The sequence below is a fragment of the Nerophis ophidion genome, linkage group LG13 (genome assembly GCF_033978795.1).
Source record: "Nerophis ophidion isolate RoL-2023_Sa linkage group LG13, RoL_Noph_v1.0, whole genome shotgun sequence".
NCBI classification, from domain to species: Eukaryota; Metazoa; Chordata; class Actinopteri; order Syngnathiformes; family Syngnathidae; genus Nerophis; species Nerophis ophidion.
The window spans coordinates 2,414,595-2,438,447 of record NC_084623.1 but is presented as its reverse complement, the minus strand read 5'-3'; the positions used below and the strand labels follow the sequence as shown (position 1 = coordinate 2,438,447).

Genomic DNA, 23,853 nt, shown 5'->3' with positions numbered 1-23,853 from the left:
CAGTCACTGGAATTTTGGCCAGAAAATGTTTAGGGAGTACTGCAGTTTTTTATCATAAAATCTATGTTGTTTTTTTTTTTGCGGGCTAATAAGATACTTTTGACTTTAAGAAAACCTGCCCTACGTTAAAAGTAGAGACTTTTTGACGCTCTATGGAAAATGATCGTCTTGGGCGCCATGCTTCACCCGTGCCCATTAAGGAAAACACAAACCCTTGGTAGTTTAGCAATGTATGTAGTTACTGAACCACACCTGGAAATGATGAAGATCTGCAGAAAATAACCTGGATAAAGTACATAAAAGATGCTAACTGTATGAAACACACAGTGTGTACTGCATCATATTTATATATGGTGCTGTAAGGCTACACATTCCTCACTCACGGTGCTATTGCGCTGGTTTGGCCCATGGACCATTGGCACATTTAAATAAACTATTACTTGTCTTCACAAATATGTATGTTGTGTTCTTGCCTCCATCTTTTTACCATTGTCCAGAACAAATGCTGGTAAAGCCCCTACCACCGTCTGTCTCTCTCTCTCTATAATATATATATATAATTAGAGGTGGGGGAAATAATCTATTTTTACATGCATGGCAGTTCGGACATGGATGATTATAGATTTGAGTAGTAAACATGAATAATCAATGTATTTATTGTAAATAAAGTAATGCAGACAGTTCTGAGATTTTTCAACCAGCTCCTTTACTTTCTGGCACTTATCTTCCACTTGTTCACATTTTCATTCATTCAATAAATGTGGCAGTTAACTTAACCTTTTCTTAATACAAATGAATAGTTTTTTTAAAGTGATAAACATTTATTTAGTGAAACGGAAAGACATGTAAAACTGCATCAATATATATGAATTAATGATGCATCAATAAGCGGGTGAGGCTTAATGATGCATCATTAATTGAATCCTAGGTTCTGAATCGTAATCAAATTGTGAGGTGCCCAAAAATTCTCACCTCTAGTGTATACGTGTATATATGTATATATATATATATGTATTTATATACACATGTATGTAAATATATATACATATATATATATATACACATGTATGTATATATGTATGGCCCTGCAATGAGGGGGACTTGTCCAAGGTGTACACCGCCTTCCGCCCAATTGTAGCTGGGATAGGCTCCAGAGCCCCCCGCAACCCCGAAGGGAATAAGCAGTAGAAAATGGATGGATAAATGTATATATGTATACAAATATGTATACGGGTATACAGTATGTATACATATATATTTTTATATATGTGTCTGTGTATATATATATATATATATATATTTTTATATGTGTGTGTATATATATATTTATATATATATATATACAGACACATATGTGTGTGTATATATATATGTATATATATATGTATATACAAATGTATGTGCATATGTATATATACATACGTATATGTATATAATGTTTATATACAGTATAAATGCATTTATGTATTGATGTGTGTGTATGTATGTATGTGTATATATAAACTGTATGTAATGTTTCTATATGTATGCGTTTATGTACTAAATGTATATATATTTAAAATGATTTTAGATGTAGTTATTCATATACGTATGTATGTATGTATACTGTGCATGAAGTGTAGTAATAAAGGAGATGATGCAGGTGTACCTAATAATGTGCTCCAGAATTAATAAAGTGAAAATATCTCATAGGGAGGAAATTGAAGTGTTTGTTTATTTCCATAACATTTATTCAAGCATCCTCATCACATATTTCACTTCCTTGCACCTCCTGCATCCTCCATCCCTCATCTTCATGGTCCTGTGAGAGGTTGTGTGTTCCTGGGCAGACATCTTGTGGAAGTAGTCTGCATTATGTCAGCATCATAAATTTCAATCAGTGCTGTAATTCAGCAGGCGCCTGTGTCCAAATATCCATCCATCCATCCATTTTCTACCGCTTATTCCCTTTCGGGGTCGCGGGGGGCGCTGGCGCCTATCTCAGCTACAATCGGGCGGAAGGCGGGGTACACCCTGGACAAGTCGCCACCTCATCGCAGGGCCAACACAGATAGACAAACAACATTCACACTCACATTCACACACTAGGGACCATTTTAGTGTTGCCAATCAACCTATCCCCAGGTGCATGTCTTTGGAAGTGGGAGGAAGCCGGAGTACCCGGAGGGAACCCACGCATTCACGGGGAAACAAATAGTCCAATTAAAGTCAGACTAGGCTTTCTTTAGCGTGGATGAACAATTAGGCTGCAGACTTGTAATAAATGAGGGTCACAATGTAGACTTTGGTCCTCTCCAGGGACTCTGAGGGCCGCAAACTGTGCAAGAAAGTCAAAGTGGAGCCCAGTTCTGCCAGTGAGTTGCTGCATTACAGGTGAGTGTGGCACTTCATCCTTCTGACCCTCACCTGTCCTTTAATCTTCTTCTTCTGCCACAGAGATGGAACTTTCCACCTGCTCTACGACCGACCTTTGACCTTCAAGGTGTGTCATCTCATCTTCTTTCAGCGATGGTGACATCATATTTGTGGTGGAGTTCACCTTGTCGTTGCGCACATCTTCTGACCAGTCATTTTTCTCTACCTTAAGTTCCCCAGTAAAAGCCGCCACTTTTTTCCTACTCTTTGAATCCTGTGGCTTACAAAACTGTGCGCTAATTTATGGATTTTTCTTTGCTGACGGCCATATTGCAAATAGTTGAAAAACAATAAAAAACTACTAAAAACACTGAAAAATTAATTTTTTTGTGCTACAGCGCCACCTTTTGGATGTGGTCACTCACGACAGGTGCTGCACTGCCCTTCTTTTTACACTGGCTTTCAAAAAGCGGAAGTACATTTTCAACCTGCAGTGAGAAAACTGGTCCAAAAATCGGCGCCATGGCACAAAAAATAGAAAACACCTTTTCAGTATATCTGCTCAGGTTGAATGAAATTTATTGAACACCAAACTTTATGGCCGTCAGCGAAAGAAAATCCATAATTTAGCCACACCGATTTACAAACCACAAGGTACAAGGCGTAGGAAAAAAGTAGTGGATTTATAGTACGGGATTTATGAGCGTTGCATCATTGGTGAAAGTATGGCTGCTCTGACGTCCTTCCTTTGTTGCAACGCCCACTTTGCAGTCCATTGTGGCCTTCCTGAAGGACCCCTCAGGACCCCCACTGTGGGAGGAAAACCCCCAGGCTAAAGACATCCTTCACATAGCAACAGAAAAGGTAAGTCTTGGATGACATGTCATGACCTTCAACCAGGTCAATGTGCCTTTACACACACACACACACACATAATGGGATGATTCTTCATGTCCTCATGCACGTTGTCGTTTGAAGGACTTCAGGAAGCTGCTGAAGAAGGAGGACAGGCCCATCCTCATGATGTTCTACGCGCCATGTGAGTGTCTGCTACCTTTGTGCTAAAGTAGGGGTGTGCACAAAAGTTAGCATTCTAATATTAGCACCATAACTTTTTCCTGCAGGGACACACCTCAGCGTCAAATGTTTTCTTACCTGACGAATGATATCATGACATGCTAACATTAGTAAGATAGTTTTTTAGCTCCATGTTTTAGATATATTTCTGGTAGTTGATGCATGTTACAGTTAGCATTTAGCATGCTAGATTATTCAATTACTTAAGCAGGTATACACCTCAGCGTCAAATATGTTATTACTTGACAAATGACACTGGTTACCATGCGAACGTAAGTGGGCTAGCTTTTGTAGCTACTTTTATAGGTATACAGTTGTGATCAAAATGATTCAACCCCCACACAATTTTGGTGTTTTAGCAAGTTGGACATTTATTTCGTATTTGGTTTATAGTCATATCAAATAAAGATGTGTCAAATAGACAAATGCAATTTAAATTCTAACACTGTATTTGACAAAATAGCAAAAAAGGACATTTTTCTTAATATCTCATTGACAAAATGATTGAAGCCCCTAGTTCCATGCATCTTTAGTACTTAGTAGAACAGTAATGACATCCTTCAAAGGTGATACATAAGCTTCTTGCAAGCATCTACAGGTATTTGAGCCCATTCCTCTTGGGCAAAGGCCTCCAGTTCATTCATATTCTTGGGCTTGTGTGCTGCAACTGTCTTCTTCAAGTCCCACCACAGCTTTTCTATAGGATTTAGGTCTGGCCACTCCAGAGTCTTCCAGCCCTTCTTCTGATGTTGATTTGGAGGTATGCTTGGGATCCTTGTCCTGTTGGAAGGTCCAACGTCTCCCAAGCCTCAGCTTCCTCACTGACTTCATGACATTTGCAGCTAATATATCCTGCTAGGAAATAGAATTCATAATGCCTTCAACGCGCTGGAGATTCCCGGTACCTGAGGCAGAGAAACAGCCCCAGAGCATGATTGACCCCCCACCATGCTTAACAGTATGCAAGGTGTTCTTCATTTTTTCTCCTCCAGACATAACGTTGATTCATAGGCCCAAAGAGTTCCAGTTTTGTCCCTTCACTCCATAGAACAGTTTTACAAAACCTTTGGGGTTCGTCCAGATGATTTTTGGCATACTGGAGTCTATTTTCTTGTGCCTGGTAGTCAGAAGTAGGGTGCGCCTAGGAGTTCTGGCATGGGACGAAACCTGCGTTCCCCCCTCTGCAATGTCCTGTTGTAGTTCCTCAGCTGTTACCCGGGGGTTTTTCACCACTGTACTTCTCAAATACCGGACATCATCCTCTTTTTACCACGCCCAGGTAGTGTTTCCACTGTGCCTTTAGCTTTAAACTTGCAAATTATGCTCCTAACTGTGTCTCTTGGAATGTGTAATGTCTTTGCTATTTTCTTATATCCTTTCTTATGAAGAGAAATGACCTCCTCTCTTGACTTCTTTGACCACTCCCTGGACTTCACCATGTTGCAAATACACCATTGACCATCTACAAGAAGCTGATTGTCACAGTCTTTTTCAATCCGTTTAATTGTTGCTCGTTATGGTTTTAATCACATCTACAGGTGTTTTCAACACCTGATTGAAATGACCTTCTTCAAATTCTGTTCTTAAGAGTTATAATCTTCAAGGGGTTGAATCATTTTGTCAATGAAATATTAAGAGAAATGACACTGTTTGGTATGTTACAAAATATAATGTTGTCATTCAAGGTGCATTTGTCTATTTAATGCATCTTTATTTGATATGACTATAAGCAAAATACGGAATAAATGTCCAACTTGCTAAAACACCAAAATTGTGTGGGGGTTGAATATTTTTGATCACAACTGTACACCTGATGCATGCTAGCATTATTAACACATTTTTCAGGTACACACCTCAGAGTAATATATTTTGGTACTTGACGCATGTTTAGCATGCCAACATCAGCTTGCTAGATTGTTAAGTTACTTTAGCAGGTATACACCTCAGCGTCAAATATTTTATTACTTGACGATTGATACCAGTTAGCATGCTAACATACGTAAGCTAGCTTTTTTTTAGCCAATTTTATAGGTATACACCATAGTCATATTTTGGTCCTTGATGCATGCTAGCATTTTTTACACATTTTTCAGGTACACACCTCCGAGTAATATATTTTGGTACTTGATGTGTTCTAGCATTTTTAACACATTTTCTGGGTACACACCTCAGAGTAATATATTTTGGTACTTGACGCATGTTACAGTTTGTATTTTAGCCTGCCAACATTTGCATGCTAGCTTTTTTAACTCATTTAGGAGGTATACACCAGAGTGTCAAATATTTTGTTACTTAATGATACCTATTATCATGCTAACATAAGTAGACTAGCGTTTTGAGCTATTGTGGTACTTGATGCATTCTAACATTACCATGCTGGCATTTTTAACACTTTTTTCATGTTCACATTGCAGAGTAATATATTTTTTGTCCTTGACGCATGCTGCAATTATAGCATACTAGCTTTTTTAGCTAATTAAGCAGGTATAGTGTGAAATATGTCTTTACTTGATGAATGATGTTTGTGTCTCTTTGACAGGGTGTGGCGTCTGTAAGAGGATGCAGCCTGTCTTTCAGCAAGCAGCCACGGAGACTAAAGGACGATATGTAAGTGCCACCCTGCTAACACTGTCAGGCTAACGTTGCACACACACACACACACACTGTTTCATGCTGGTTTTCCTGCCCTCAATTGTACATTAGAAGCAGGCAAGCACGCTACTGCAAAACACAACTGATATGCTAACATGTCCTAGCATATTATTCAAGTCTGTCATTGCCATCACTCGTCAAAACAAAAATGGCGGCTAGCTACGGTGGCTCACATAAGCTGTTAACACGACTTTCAGCCACAGCACCTTTGCAAAAGCCACAACAAAATGATACAAAGCCACAATACAACATTAAGCAACAAAGGACATGATGGGAGTGGCAGCACTGCAAGTTACCGCTTCTTAAGACATAAGGTTGGTGTTATTGGAAATGTAAATACAGTTATTTATATTAGTGTTATTGGAAATGTAAATACTGTTATTTATATTAGTGTTATTGGAAATGTAAATACTGTTATTTATATTAGTGTTATGGGAAATGTAAATACTGTTATTTATATTAGTGTTATTGAAACTGTAAATACAGTTATTTATATTAGTAGTGTTATAAATGTAAATAGTTATTTATATGAGTTTATTTGAGCATGCTCACATTAGATTGTGATTTGTTTTCTTTGCAGGTCCTGGCCGCCATGAACGTGCACCCGGCAGAGTTTGATGGCCTGAAGCAGGAGTTTGATGTGAAAGGTTACCCCACCTTCTGCTACTTCCAGTGAGTCCTGGTCAGCATGCTGAGGCTGTCCCACTCCCTGAAGTGGACTTTAGTTCTGGGTTCTTGAGGTGCTACTGGCCTGCAGTGTTTCTCTTCTCCAACATGACTGCTCTCCTGCTTCCACACAGGATGGCATACTGTACATCACAATTCAAAGTGGCCACATTTATACATTTTTTTAGCTAAAAGCCATCAAATGTAAATAAATATATGCTTCTTTAGATTTATTCAATCATATTCATGGTTAAGATGAGTTATTACCTGTTAATACAGATAAATAATACATTACATCCTTATTGTATTCACAGCGTTTAGTTTTTTTCATGTTGCAGCTTGAAAGTGGAATCAATTCATTATAAAAATGAACAGACACACAAATCTTACACAGAAGTTTCGCAAAAGTCAGGTGTAGAAAGACAACCAATCAGGGTTCCTGCTTCACACAAATCTGTGTGTAAAAAAACGTACACACACAGATGGAGATACAGACACACAAATTAAAACGGGTGTACACACATTCTGATTACACACACACACAGATTGAGATACAGACACACAAAACATGCACACACTTTCTGATTACACATATATTGAGATACAGACACACAAATGAGTACACAGACAAGTAAATCAGATTACACACACAGATTGAGATACACACAAATGAGTACACAAACAAGTAAATCAGATTACACACACACAGGTTGAGATACAGACACACAAATGAGTACACAGACAAGTAAATGAGATTACACACACACAGATTGAGATACAGACACACAAATGAGTACACAGACAAGTAAATGAGATTACACACACACACACAGATTGAGATACAGACACACAAATGAGTACACAAACAAGTAAATCAGATTACACACACAGATTGAGGTACACACAAATGAGTACACAAACAAGTAAATGAGACTACACACACGCAGATTGAGAAACACATTTGCAAACAGTGTTGCTGGGATAATACTTGCGTGGCAGAATATTTCAGCTGGTGTTGCTGCTGACAGACAAGTGGTGGTCACCTTGACTCAGTTTGCTACTTCATCATCATGGCAGTCTCTTTAATGAGAGGACCACTGATGGGGTGTGTGCGTGCGTGTGTGTGTGTTTGTTTGTGTGCGTGCGTGTGCGTGTGTGGCCCTCACTGTGCGTTTACACATTAGCACTACCACGTATCCCAGCTAGCGGTTGCATTTGAAGATAAAACGTGCTGATCAGTGGGTGCTAAAGTGCTACCATCAGCTATCTGATGCTGCACTTGCTGCAAGGTTTGATGCCCGCTCACTTGCCTTCTACCAGGATTAACGCCGCAGAAAGATGGCCAATTAAGCTGATTGGACACTTCCCTGCCAAGTACAGTCCAATGTTGTAGAAAGTGTGGGCACACACATGGTCTTCTTAGACTCACATGCCCAGTCTTCTTCCACTCAGGCCACAGATCAAAGGATACGGCGACCATGTTGGTAGTTTTCACCTTCAGAACTCCTACAATGTATACGAGCTGGGGAATCAGTAGGCGCCTCGTGATCGTATTCGACTCCTGGGGTAACGATTCCATTCAGAATCCACTCTGGATCCAACTTTATTCTCCATTCAAACCCATTCTCGCAACGATCAGAATCAAAGTTTGAACAAACAGGTTAGAAAGCCTCTTTCTGCTTGTGTGGAATTGGGATAAAAACTTTTTTTTGTATTTTAAAAAAAATATTTCTATATATAATATATAAATATATATATATATATATATATATATATATCTTTTTTTTTTATTTATAAAAAATAAACATATGTTTTGATATATATATTTTTCGAATTTAATTACAAATATTTTTATATTTTAAAGCTGTTTTTGAAAATGGATTTCAAATCGGGATCATTTTGAATCATGCTTCGGATGTGAATCCATTTTTCTGTGTGTGCAACCCTGCAGTGCATAGATCTTTTTCAATTAAATAAAACATGCAATTTTGGTAGAAATTTGGTGTGAATGCTTAAGAGGTGAAGTTGAACTGAAATGCTATCAGTTAGCACGCTGGCCCGATAAAGTAACAAAACATATGAGCATTCCAACAGTACTATGCTCGCATGCTAACAATAGCATGCTTCCAATTAGCATTCGTGAAATACCAAAATATATGACACAGAAGTGTATACCTACCAAATTAGCTACATCTAGCATGCTAGTGGTATTTCACCTGTGTGTTCTTTTATTGCACATGTTTGGTTTTTTTGGATGAGTATTTTTAGAATCGGATAAGTTGATGAAATTGGATGGATGGATAAATATTCTTAGAATGTGCCACGGTCATTGACAAATGAGCAACAAAGCTGTTAGGTTGGCAAAACTGTCGTCTTCTTATTCTCTGGCAGACTAGGTGTGTGTCAATTAGCAGGGTTACAATGTCATCTACTGTACAGAGTTGTAACAACCAGTGACAGTCCCATCATAATGTGTTAATGTCATGGTGTATGGTAAGTAAACGTTTGTGTTCACCTTGTCTTGCAGCAAGAGCAAGTTCCTCTTCCACTACGAGAACTACGGTGCCAGTGCCAAGGACATCGCTGACTGGATGAAGAAGTGAGTTAGTGGCACTCCACAAACACATCATTCCAGTGTGACTCTTCATACAGAGAGTTAGTTGCACTCCACACAACAAACATTTGAGTCCAGTGTGACTCTTCATGTATTAAAACGCAGAATGAGTCATGGATGTTCCTGTAGATGGAGGAAACACAAGAATGATGCACTAAATGAAAGTGGAGCAGTGGTTTTTACTATAGAACTTAATAATTATTTTTTTTTTAAATACAAAATACTGGTATTTTATGTATACATCAATATATCTATATATATATATATATATATATATATATATATATAGATATACATATATCTATATATACATATATCTATATATATATATATATATATATATATATATATATATATATATATACACTTCATACATTGATGTATGAAATATGAACGAAGTGTGTTCAAAGACTTAAAAGATGTATAAAATATGCAGAATAATTGTGGAATACACAAACATCACTTTCACTTCTACTTCCTTTCATTTGAATTTGAAATAAATTGCACTTCTTTCAATTAGAATTTCAAAATTAAATTCTACTTCCTTCAATTCATTTTTTAAATGAATTGCACTCCCACTTGGATTTGACATAAGTTCTACTTCCTTCAGTTTAAAATAGAAATAAATTGTAATTTATTCTATTTAAATTTTAAATTAATTGTACTTCCTTCAATTTGAATTTGAAGTAAATTATATTTCAATTTAAATATGAAAATAAATGATTCACTAGATTTGAAGATCAATTCAACGTCCTGTTTGCAAGATCAATTCCAAACGTTCAAATTGATGGAATTGAATGGGAGTTTGGGCAACAGTGGCCTAAGAGCGGGTAGAATAAAAAGCAGAAGGTGACAAGAACATCTGGAGTTGATAGACACACAACTGCATGCGTGACTCTGTAGACCGTGCATGTCAAGTATGTGTGTGCACCTACAGCGCTCTGGCCTTCCAGCTAAGTGTTCAAGGTCGCACTCTGTACCATGTTGGACTTGTGTGTGTGTGTGCGTGCGTGCGTGCGTGTGTGTGTGTGTGTTCAGAGTGAAGGGAGTGACCGTGTGTTTATATCCATGTCTATCCGTTATTGGCAGTGTAGGAGTGTGATGTCATCAAGGCGAGATTGGGTGTGTGTGTGTCATTTTGCACATCTGCATTTGATTCCTTCTACACACACACACACACACACACACAGCTGGATGAAAGTGTGTATTTGTGCTAAAGTCCCCAGGCGGTGCAGCCCAAGAGTCCTGAGGTGCCTTGGTCTGAGACGGAGTCCGCCGTCTTTCACCTGACAGACGAGTCCTTTGACCGCTTCCTGGACGACCATCCTGCCGCCCTGGTCATGTTCTACGCCCCCTGTGAGTGCACACACACATCTTCTACACGCAGACAAGAAGATGCACATCACTTCCAACAACCCTTCTCAAAAGAACAAAGAGCACACAGATCAAATGGAACTACAAACAGTTGCTAAGTTGACGCTCAGATAGCCAATGAGCTCACACACACACACACACACACACACACACACACACACACACACACACACACACACAGCTGTCCCCTACACAAGTGCACTTTGGCAATGGCTGCAGTGTCACAGTGTAGATGAATGGTCGTCTCCCCGCTGCCATCTTCTTGCATGTTGTGTCCACCCCTCAGCACACACAATCTTGACTATACGCACACGCACACACACACATATATATATATATGTATATATATATATATATATATATATATATATATATATATATATATGTATATGTATATATATATGTATATGTATATGTATATATATATGTATATGTATATATATATATATATATATATATATATATATATATATATATATATATACATATATATATATATATATATAAGGGCTGTGAATCTTTGGGTGTCCCACGATTCGATTCAATATCGATTCTTGGGGTCACGATTCGTTAATATATCGATTTTTTTCGATTCGATTCGATTCTCAATTCAATAACGATATTTTTCTGATTCAAAAGGATTGTGTATTCATTCAATACATAGATTTCAGCAGGATCTACCCATGTCTGCTCACATGCTAGTAGAGTAGTAGATTTTTTTTTAAAAGCTTTTATAATTGTAAAGGACAATGTTTTATCAACTGATTGCAATAATGTACATTTGTTTTAACTATTAAAGGAACCGAAAATATGACTTATTTTATCTTTGTGAAAACATTGGACACAGTGTGTTGTCCAGCTTATGAGATGCCATGCAAGTGTAGTGTAGTCGTTTGTTGGATTGATTTAAAAAAACATTTTTTTGAAATGAGAATCAATTCTGAATCGCACAACGTATTCAATTCGTATTCGAATCGATTTTTTCCCACACCCCTAATATATATATATATATATATATATATATATATATATATTCACTGTATATATGTATACCTTTATATGTGTATACATATATATGTAAATGTGTATGTATGCTGTATGAGTGTATATATTTTCGTGTATACATAGTGTGTAAATGCATGTGTGTGTGTGTGTGTGTGTGTGTGTGTGTGTGTGTGTGTGTGTGTGTGTGTGTGTGTGTGTGTATATATGCATGTATATATATGTGTTTTATAAATGTGTGTGTGTGAGTTTATATGTGTGTATTTATGTATATATGTGTTTGTGTCTGTATATACATATATATATATATGTGTGTACATATCTATATATATATATATATATATATATCTATATATGTATATATAAATATATATATATATATATATATACGTGTATATACATATATATGTATATACAGACACAAACACATATATATATATGTGTGTGTGTACATATATATGTATATATATATATATATATATATATATATTTATATATATGTATATACATATATACATATATATATTAGGGCTGCGAATCTTTGGGTGTCCCACGATTCGATTCAATATCGATTCATGTGGTTGCGATTCGATTATATACACCAGAGTGCTGACATGCTAGTAGAGTAGTAGATTTTTTTTTAAAAGCTTTTTTAATTGTAAAGGACAATGTTTTATCAACTGATTGCAATAATGTAAATTAGTTTTAACTATTAAACGAACCAAAAATACAACATATTTTATCTTTGTGTTGAAAACAAGTCATACATCTTTTTTTTACTTTTAACACTTAGATTTCTAGATCAACTTCAAATCAATTCACCGATTATAAGTTTGTATTATTATGTTATTGTTTGTTTGTTTTATGCCCTATAAAACAAAAAAAAAATGAAACATTTTCCCCCCAGTATTTAAAAGTGTAATATTTGATGTGTAGTCATTGGATACTTAAATATGTCAATAATTGATTTTGATTGATTATTATTTTTGGAGGCAGTTTTAATCAACTGCCTGCTTGGTGTTATTGGAGTCAACATTACAACTTTTTATTTTGTGTGCCCTTTTATTATACTTTTTTACTTTGTATTTTTAGAATGTGTTGACAAATCATCTCCCTTGACTACTACATAGTAGAAGCACTATTATTCTCTATGTCCTTTGTCTTCATTGGGAATAAATTATTTGTCTTATCTTTACTTTTGGTTTGTGTTGGACTTGATCAGAGTGTTGTCTCCTTAAAGAGCCCCACGCTGCATGCTGGCACTCCACCAGGAGCCTGGGCCTCCTCCTGATTGATAGTCTGCAGCGTTGCGGCCTGAAGAAAACTGTTTTGACAAGGGCAATTTAGCGCCTTTTGGAAAGCTACCAATTTGTTTTTGTGCGCCGCAGCCTTTAACGGCCGTCCCATCAAACAGCCATTCATCTTGGTGGTGCGACAACTGCACCGTGTTGTGGGCTCATGCACTGTGGAGCAGAAAAGAACACGTGTCTGACAGCGTTGTTCATTAAGGAAGGTAGATTGTCTTCACACTGCAGACATTATTTCCTGCACCATTTTACCATCAAGTACCTTCTCTACAGGGTGCTTCTGTTGTGGACTCTGAGGCGTACACATGCACAATTACACCAAAACAAAAGCTAGCCTGCTAACAATTAGCACGTGTTAAGTATGAGCTTATAAGGCCCTGTGGTGCATGGGGAAGAATAGGCTAAAAAAAAGTTAGCATGCTAATGTTATCTTTTTTTTTAATTGATTTGAACACAAAAATATGAATGGATTAAAAATCTAGATATTAAAAGCCTACTGAAAGCCACTACTACCGACCACGCAGTCTGATAGTTTATATCAATGATGAAATCTTAACATTGCAACACATGCCAATACTGCCTTTTTAGTTTACTAAATTGCGTTTGACGTCACGGGTTGTAGCGGACATTTTTTTCCAGCCCAATCCAAGCTATAAGTAGTCTGCTTTAATCGCATAATTACACAGTATTCTGGACATCTGTGTTGCTGAATCTTCTGCAATTTGTCCAATTAATAATGGAGAAGTCAAAGTACAAAGATGGAGGTGGGAAGCTTTTAGCCTTTAGCAACACAAACACAGCCGGTGTTTCCTTGTTTAAAATTCCAGAAGGTGAAGCTTTACTATGGAACAGAGCGGTCAAGCGAAAATGGATCCCGACCACATGTCAACCGGCAGGTTTCGGTGAGAAATATGTGGTAATAAGTCGGCTCTTACCGTAGTTATGAGCAGATCTGGCGTCCTCCTGCAGCTGCGGACTATTACCTCCTCCCACCGGAGACACTAGCGGTCAGCACACCCGTGGCCACACTCCTCCAACGTTCAGGTACCATATAATCTCACTAAAACACTAGTAACACAATGGGCAGATAAGGGATTTTCCAGAATTATCCTCGTAAATGTGTCTAATAACATCTGAATCGCTCTCACTACCCTCGCGTTTTTTTGTTTTTTTTTAACTTTTTTTTTTGTTTGTTTGTTTTTCTAGTCCTTTACTCTCACTATCCTCATCCACGAATCTTTCTTCCTCGCTCAAATTAATGGGGAAATTGTCGCTTTCTCGGTCCGAATCGCTCTAGCTGCTGGTGGCTATGATTATAAACGTTGATGTTCTCTACTAAATCCTTTCAGCAAAAATATGGCAATATCGCGAAATGATCAAGTATGACTCATAGAATGGACCTGCTATCCCCGTTTAAATAAGAACATCTCATTTCAGTAGGCCTTTAACTGTTTTTTTTTTAATATAAATTGTTTTAGATAAATATGTATATATATACATACAGTATATCCATATAGAATGATATATAGATACATTTGTATATATATATATGTGAAGTGAAATGAATTATATTTATATAGCGCTTTTCTCAAGTGACTCAAAGCGCTTATACATAGTGAAAGCCAATATCTAAGTTACATTTAAAGCGGTGTGGGTGGCACTGGGAGCAGGTGGGTAAAGTGTCTTGAGTGAGTGTAGCATGCAGAGTGAGACATGCTGTCTTCCATCTTCAGGGTGTGGCCACTGCAAGAAGATGAAGCCAGAGTACGAGGAAGCAGCCCAAACTCTGAACAAAGACCAAGAGGTTGTTATTTCTATTCACTTTGTTGCTTCTCTTGCTCAGTCCTGAATGACATTGCTCCCAGTCTTTCATGAGTTCCTCTCCTAGTTCCTCCCAGTCCTCCATGTGTTCCTCACCTAGTTCCTCCCATACCTCCATGTGCTCCTCACCTAGTTCCTCCCATACCTCCATGTGCTCCTCACCTAGTTCCTCCCAGTCCTTCATGTGTTCCTCATCTCCTTCCTCCCAGTCCTTCATGTGTTCCTCATCTCCTTCCTCCCAGTCCTCCATGTGTTCCTCACCTAGTTTCTCCTTTACCTCCATGTGTTCCTCACCTAGTTCCTCCCAGTCCTCCATGTGTTCCTCACCTAGTTCCTCCCATACCTCCATGTGCTCCTCACCTAGTTCCTCCCATACCTCCATGTGCTCCTCACCTAGTTCCTCCCATACCTCCATGTGCTCCTCACCTAGTTCCTCCCAGTCCTTCATGTGTTCCTCATCTCCTTCCTCCCAGTCCTTCATGTGTTCCTCATCTCCTTCCTCCCAGTCCTCCATGTGTTCCTCACCTAGTTTCTCCTTTACCTCCATGTGTTCCTCACCTAGTTTCTCCCAGTCCTCCGTGTGTTCCTCACCTAGTTTCTCCTTTACCTCCATGTGTTCCTCACCTAGTTTCTCCCAGTCCTCCATGTGTTCCTCACCTAGTTCCTCCCATACCTCCATGTGCTCCTCACCTAGTTCCTCCCAGTCCTTCATGTGTTCCTCATCTCCTTCCTCCCAGTCCTCCATGTGTTCCTCACCTAGTTTCTCCTTTACCTCCATGTGTTCCTCACCTAGTTTCTCCCAGTCCTCCATGTGTTCCTCACCTAGTTCCTCCCATACCTCCATGTGCTCCTCACCTAGTTCCTCCCATACCTCCATGTGCTCCTCACCTAGTTCCTCCCAGTCCTTCATGTGTTCCTCATCTCCTTCCTCCCAGTCCTCCATGTGTTCCTCACCTAGTTTCTCCTTTACCTCCATGTGTTCCTCACCTAGTTTCTCCCAGTCCTCCGTGTGTTCCTCACCTAGTTTCTCCTTTACCTCCATGTGTTCCTCACCTAGTTTCTCCCAGTCCTCCATGTGTTCCTCACCTAGTTCCTCCTTCACCTCCATGTGTTCCTCACCTCCTTCCTCCCAGTCCTCCATGTGCTCCTCAAATCCTTCCTCCCAGTTGTTCATGTCTTCCTCACCTCCTTTCTCCCAGTCGTCCATGTGCTCCTCACCTCCTTCCTGCCAGTCCTCCATCTCAGCCAACTCGTGTCAGCTAACCTGCTCCTCGCCAACGTGTCCCTCAGAGTCCTGGTGTGTTGGCGGCGATGGACACCACGGTCCACAAGTCCGTGGGGGAGCGCCTGAAGATCTCGGGGTTCCCCACGCTGAAGTACTTTGAGAAGGGGCGGGACACCTACACGCTGCCACACCTGCGCAGCAAGGACAAGATCATGGAGTTCATGCACAGGTGAGTGACAGCCAGGGGAGGTGAGGATAGAAATGTACCAAGTCATGGAGAAGACACTCAGTACTTCAAACTACAATACCACAGATGAATAACAGCAAGAATATCAATCATACAATCAATACTAGTAGTTTTAATACAGAAATTGTTTATTTTTTTTAAAATACAAACATTTTGTAAATTGTCAAATGTCCATGATGCCTTTTTGTCTGTTGAGCACCTGTAGTGTGTTAATTCCACACATGTTGCAGTCCACAGGCTCCGCCCCCTCTGTTGAGTAAATGTAGTGTGTTAATTCCACACATGTTGCAGTCCACAGGCTCCGCCCCCTCTGTTGAGTAAATGTAGTGTGCTAATTCCACACATGTTGCAGTCCACAGGCTCCGCCCCCTCTGTTGAGTAAATGTAGTGTGCTAATTCCACACATGTTGCAGTCCACAGGCTCCGCCCCCTCTGTTGAGTAAATGTAGTGTGTTAATTCCACACATGTTGCAGTCCACAGGCTCCGCCCCCTCTGTTGAGTATCTGTAGTGTGTTAATTCCACACATGTTGCAGTCCACAGGCTCCGCCCCCTCTGTTGAGTAAATGTAGTGTGTTAATTCTACACATGTTGCAGTCCACAGGCTCCGCCCCCTCTGTTGAGTAAATGTAGTGTGTTAATTCTACACATGTTGCAGTCCACAGGCTCCGCCCCCTCTGTTGAGTAAATGTAGTGTGCTAATTCCACACATGTTGCAGTCCACAGGCTCCGGCCCCTCTGTTGACTAAATGTACTGTGTTAATTCCACACATGTTGCAGTCCACAGGCTCCGCCCCCCCCGGAACAGTCCTGGGAGGAGCAGCCCTCCAGCGTGCTCCATCTGGGACTGGAGGACTTCCGAGAGGCTCTGAAGAAGAAGAAACACGCTCTGGTCATGTTCTACGCTCCTTGTAAGACTGGCACTCATGCACTTTTTAGACAGAAAAACAAGCACTCTTGCAAACTTTGATTAGAAAACAAGCCCTCATGCACACGTTAGTGTGCTTGTAAGAAAATAGGCACTCTTGCACTTTTTAGAAAACTTGTGCACACGCCAGCGTGTTCGTCAGAAAACAAGCACTCTTGCACACGTTCATCAGAACAAGCACTCATGCACACATTAGCGTGCTTGTAAGAAAACAAGCACTTATACTCACGTTAGTGTGTTTTTAGGAAAACAAGCACTCATGCACATGTTAGTGCCTGTTTAATGACAAAAACACTTGTTAGCGTGTTCCTCCGGAAATAAGCACTCATGCAAACGATAGCGATTTTGTCAGCAAGCAAAACCCAGGCACATGATCGGAAAACAAGCACTCCTGCACACATTTCTCAGAAAACAAGCACTCATTTACACATTTGTCAGAAAACAAGCACTCCTGCACACATTTCTCAGAAAACAAGCACTCATGCACACATTTCTTAGAAAACAAACTCATGCAGACGTTGATCAGATAACAAGCACTCATACCCACAATCAGTGGCCTAGTGGTTAGAGGGTCCGCCCTGAGATGGGTAGGTTTTGAGTTCAAACCCCGGCCGAAACATACCAAAGACAATAAAAATGGGAGCCATTACCTCCCTGCTTGGCACTCAGCATCAAGGCTTGGAATTGGGGGTTAAATCACCATAAATGATTCCCGGGCGCGGCACCGCTGCTGCCCACTGCTCCCCTCACCTCCCAGGGGGTGATCAAGGAGATTGGTCAAATGCAGAGGACACCTTTCACCACACCTGGTGCGTGTGTGACAATCATTGGTACTTTAACTTGAACTCTTAACTTTAAAACAAATACTTATGCACATGTTGTTTAGAAAACAAGCACTCGTGCACACATTTGTCAGAAAATATGCACTCATTGATCAGGAAAAAAACACTCATTCACACCTTGATCCGATAAGCACTCATGCACACAATCAGAAAACAAGCACTCATGCACTCATTAATCAGAAAAGAAGCACATGTTGATCGGGGGGAAAAAGCACTCATGTTGATGAGAAAACAAGCACTCATGCCCAAGTTGATCAGATAACAAGCACTTACGCACTCAACTAGAAGACACGCACTCATGCACACATTTGTCAGAAAACAAGCACATGTTGATCAGGGGGAAAAACGCTCACGTTGATGAGAAAAGAAGCACTCATGCTCAGAAAAGCAGTGGTTTGTCAGCACTGGGCACTTGGACGTGTATGTTTGAGGTGCGCGTCCTCAGAGAAGAACTGTAATGCTTTCCTGGATCTGGACCAGCGCTTACGTAATCCAGTTTTGAAGTGGTCATGAGGACTCCACCCAAGCCTGGGGGAGAGTGAGGAGAAAAAACAAGTCAGAATCACACTTTAACACATCTTGTACACGTTTAAGAAAGTTTTCACTCCGTCATACATGAAGACATGTTCACCTTGATGATGACATAAAAGCACTGGGACTCAAAGACCTGTTCTATCTGAAAGTCTTCTATCTACGGACTAAAAGTGTTCTATCTACAGCCTAAAAGAGGTGATCTACTAATACTGTGAGTGGCGCTCTCCTCACTTCCAACAGGAAGTAGTCTTAGTGAAGTCATGAACGTAATGAAGACGACAGACAGTTCATCAATGACATCATCTGAGCCGGTAGAACCGGCAGAGCGCAGCCAGCAAAGGTTTGAGTGGTCACGCTGACAGCCATGCTGCATGAGTGCTGACAGAACACTCATGCAGCTCAATGGCCACAGGACTGCAATCTATCTGTGGCCCAGATTGTCCATTTTGTCTCACACTCAGGAGAAAACATTCTAATAGCTTTGAACTACACATGAACTCTCTTCTCAATCAATTAATGTTTATTTATATAGCCCTAAACCACAAGTCTCGCAAAGTCTCCTCTCCGATGTGATATTACACACAAGTAAACTCTCTGCTTGTATCTCACATCATATCACACACAAGTAAACACTCTGCAGGACTGCTTGTATCACACATGATATCACACAAAAGTAAACACGCTGCAGGACTGATTTTATCGCACATGATGTCACACACAAGTAAGCACACCGCAAGGTTGTTTGTATCACACATGATATCACACACAAGTAAGCACACCGCAAGGTTGTTTGTATCACACATGATATCACACACAAATAAACACGCTGCGGGACTGCTTGTATCACACATGATATCACACACAAGTAAACACACTGCAAGAGTGCTTGTATCGCACATGATATCACACACAAGTACACACGCTGCAGGACTTATTGCTTGACACATGATATCACACGTAAGTAAACACGCTGCAAGTGTGCTTGTATCGCACATTATATAACACACAAGTAAACACTCTGCAGGACTTATTGTATCACACATGATATCGCACACAAGTTAACATGCTGCAAGTGTGCTTGTATCGCACATGATATCACACACAAGTAAGCACACCGCAAGGTTGTTTGTATCACACATGATATCACACACAAATAAACACGCTGCGGGACTGCTTGTATCACACATGATATCACACACAAGTAAACACACTGCAAGAGTGCTTGTATCGCACATGATATCACACACAAGTACACACGCTGCAGGACTTATTGCTTGACACATGATATCACACGTAAGTAAACACGCTGCAAGTGTGCTTGTATCGCACATTATATAACACACAAGTAAACACTCTGCAGGACTTATTGTATCACACATGATATCGCACACAAGTTAACATGCTGCAAGTGTGCTTGTATCGCACATGATATCACACACAAGTAAACGCGCTGCAAGTGTGCTTGTATCGCACATAAGTAAACACGCTGCAGGACTGCTTGTATCGCTCACACACAAGTAAGCACACTGCAAGGGTGTTTGTATCGCACATGATACCACACACAAGTAAACATGCTGCAAGAGTGCTTATATCACACATGATATCACACACAAGTAAACACGCTGCTGGACATATTGTATCGCACATGATATCACACATTTTACATGCAAGCCCATGCCATGACGGACATTCTTTTGATGATATTGGAGCGATATCAACAGTGACTCTGGACACCGTGTCACAAAGAAATGATGATCTAAATGGGGGAGGGGTCCAGATCAGGACACACACACTAGGTGTGGTGAAATGTGTCCTCTGCATTTGACCCATCGCCTTGATCACCTCTTGGGAGGTGAGGGGAGCAGTGAGCAGCAGCGGTGGCCACGCAGGGAATAATTTTTGGTGATTTAACCCCCAATTCCAAGCCTTGATGCTGAGTGCCAAGCAGGGAGGTAATGGCTCCCATTTTTATAGTCTTTGGTATGACTCACAACCTACCCATCTCAGGACGGACACAAGGCCACTATATGTATATATATATATATAAAATGTGTATATATATATAAAAAATGTGTATGTGTGTATATATATATATATATGTATGTATACAGTCTGTATATGTATGTATATGATCTGAGTTTATTGTCAAAGACATGAGTGCAAGTTAAGTGAGAGGTTTAATGGCGGCAATGAAGGTGTCTATGGGAGGTGCGTAAACACGTGTAGTAATGTGGTGTAGTACTAATGTTGTGTATAATACTGTTGTGTAGTAGTGACAGTGGTGTGGTCTCTCCCACAGGGTGTCCACACTGTAAAAATGCCGTCCCTCACTTCACTGCTGCAGCAGAACTTTTGAAAGAGGACCGCAAGGTGAGTACAACTTCCTGTGTCTAGCCATGTCGCCATGTTTAGCCACCTGAGTGGGTCACACAGTACGAAAACACGACATCCTTCTCTTTGCAACATAATGGGATCTGGTTCAGATGGCGTGCCTAATGTTGTGACTGTTGTGATATGGATATCAGCTGGTATCGATTCAACATCCGTGTCAGCCAATACACCTGGCTGCAATACTGGTATTGCGTCAGAAGTACAAAATGTCACACCTGTCACGTTTTCACCTTATTTGAACAACTTTGAAGTAAAGTCAGCCCTTCAAAGTAAGAGTGCAGCAGGTAGAAAGCCACAGTTGTATGTTTACAGCTGACTTCTGTGCTCTTACTACCTTGTCCCCGTCGTAGTCACGTTATGGTGGGACTCTTTGGGCTGTGAACCATTCCCATTCCTGGGCTGAAGATTCCATTCTGAATTCTTGCAATCTCTTTTTTGCTATAATAATTTAAGAAAAAAAACTACTCACAGCAGATGGCCTATAAACTGGAGATAGGAGGGGCCTATCTCCAGGTGATGTCTTTGAGCTGGTAGGGGCCTAACCCCCTTTGGAGGTGGGAGGGGCCTATCTCCAGGTGATGTCTTTGAGGTGCACATTGAAATGAATTAGTGTCTTTATTACCAAACTCTTTTAGGAAACAACTTAATTTTTTTTACCATTGAATTTTGGTACCCAAAAGTTTTATACACTCATTTTTATACACTTAATTGAAACACGTTCAACACTACAATATGTTCATTGTATTTATAAACACATTTTTTACACAATTTTCAAGCTCATATTTTTTCTACACTGAATGTTTATGGACTGAATTTTTTTTTTCAGTCTTTTTATTTTCACTTATTGAATTTTTATACACTGATTTATTTTACACTGGATTGTTTTACATTGAATTTTTATACACAAAAGTTTTATACACTGATTTTTTTTATATACTTCCTTTTTTAGATACCAAATTATTGTCTTTTAATTTCTACACACAAAATTTTATACACTTGTAGTGGAATTTCTGACCTTTACACCATATTTTGTGTCTGTTTTAGTCCAAAAATAAAGTCTATCTAAAAGCCTCCGAATCACAGGAAGAGCATATGTAGAGGAAAGTTGAATTTGTGGTCGCTCTAACCAGTCTGCAAAATGTTTTGATTGTTTGTTATGACTAAGGGATCCACGGTTGTTGTGGAGCAAGCAGTTGCAAAACAACGGGACCTTGACACATGAGTTAAACATATAAAAAGCCAGTAGACCAATATTATGATGGTGATTCGCATGATTTCGATCATCCACGTCTCTCCGTAAGGACGCTGTCTGTTTGCATGGGCAATTCAATCCAACTCTGTACTTTTTGATATCGGGTAAATAAAACTTTTGTACTAAAACCACTCTGTTTGCTGTTTAAGCTTCGTACAATCCCCCACACAGTCTTTTTTTACACAATTTTTATGCACTGATTTTTTTTTTACATTGAATGTTTACAGACTGAATTTTTATACACTCAATTTTTATACACTAAATTATTTTTACACGTTTTTTTTACACACTAAATATTTTTCATTCAACTTCTCCACACATTTTTATACACAATTTTTTTACACCGCATTTTTTTTACATTGAATTATAATACCCCAATGTTTTGTACACTAAATTATTTTACACTGTATATTATTTACACAGAATTTTTTTACACACTTTAAGACTGATTTTTTTTTCCAATTTTTTTACATTTAATTTTTAGACCTAAAAGTTTTATACACTGATTTTTCTACACCCTAATTTATTACACGCTGAATTTTTATACATTATTTGTATTTGTGTACACTGACGTTACACTGAATTTTTTTGCGCTGAATTTTTGACAGCGAATTTTAAGACCTTTTTTGAACCTTATTTAAATTGAGTGCAATAAGCGGCATCATTTGAATGTTTGAAAGTTGACGTTAATAAATGGATGTTTGGTAATAAAGAAGTGATGTTGATACTTCCCAGCGTCCTGTAACTCTGACAACTGTTCTCTTTATAACATTTGAACGCTTGTATGCTAACAGATAGCAAGTAGCAAGTGAGGTGTCTCTGAGGGCTAAATAGCATTAGCATGCTAACAGTTAGCATGTGTCACATAGAACCAAGTCATGAGATTCAGGTGGACACCTGCGACATGAGCTATGGTGTAAAATGAGCTAATACAAGTTAGCCTCGCATAGACATGGTGTATAAAACCCTTAAAGCAAACTATGCCTGGTGGGCTACATGAAGGTCCTCTCCAATGTTGTCTTAGATCGCCTACGGCGCCGTGGACTGTACCAGAGGACAGAACCAGGACCTGTGCAAGCAGGAGGCGGTGGAGGGCTACCCAACCTTCAGCCACTACAACTACGGCAAGTTTGTGGACAAATACCACGGGGAGCGCCAGGTGAGATCTTTCACATCTTTTCACTTGGAACAAGGTCTCAAGTTCAACTCCAGCTTGAAAAGCTTGGATCAGGAGTGCAATCTGTGGGCTTTCTGTAAATAAACTCCAAAACAGAGCAACATAACCATATTTGGGCATGCAGGAAGGAGTCAGGATCAGGAGTACATCACAACAGAGGAACAAAACCATATTTGGGCATGCAGGAACTAGGCCGGTTAAAAAGAGATGTTTACTCATCAAATATTCTAATAAAACATTTCAAACACATTTATTAAATATTACACCTCACACATCTTGTACATCGTTAATATCAAAAGATTTGACTCAATAAAAATAATAGTAGTTTGTTGATTCCAAAAATTGTTTTAAAAAAAAGATCAAATACAAAAAGTTATGTATATATATATA

General features: G+C 39.4%; 1 protein-coding gene across 1 annotated transcript in view; it reads left to right on the top strand.

The window, feature by feature from the left end:
• pdia5 (protein disulfide isomerase family A, member 5) overlaps positions 1–23,853 on the top strand; it is a 56,540-nt gene that overhangs the window by 28,194 nt on the left and 4,493 nt on the right. The window contains exons 4-16 of the mRNA XM_061918185.1: positions 2,299–2,373; positions 2,437–2,482; positions 3,127–3,219; positions 3,334–3,394; positions 5,972–6,039; positions 6,665–6,756; positions 9,278–9,349; positions 10,584–10,720; positions 14,781–14,851; positions 16,159–16,322; positions 17,120–17,250; positions 20,943–21,013; positions 23,311–23,445. Of these exons, the coding sequence (XP_061774169.1) occupies positions 2,299–2,373; positions 2,437–2,482; positions 3,127–3,219; positions 3,334–3,394; positions 5,972–6,039; positions 6,665–6,756; positions 9,278–9,349; positions 10,584–10,720; positions 14,781–14,851; positions 16,159–16,322; positions 17,120–17,250; positions 20,943–21,013; positions 23,311–23,445 (1,216 nt within the window). The remainder of the gene's footprint in view (positions 1–2,298; positions 2,374–2,436; positions 2,483–3,126; positions 3,220–3,333; positions 3,395–5,971; positions 6,040–6,664; positions 6,757–9,277; positions 9,350–10,583; positions 10,721–14,780; positions 14,852–16,158; positions 16,323–17,119; positions 17,251–20,942; positions 21,014–23,310; positions 23,446–23,853) is intronic.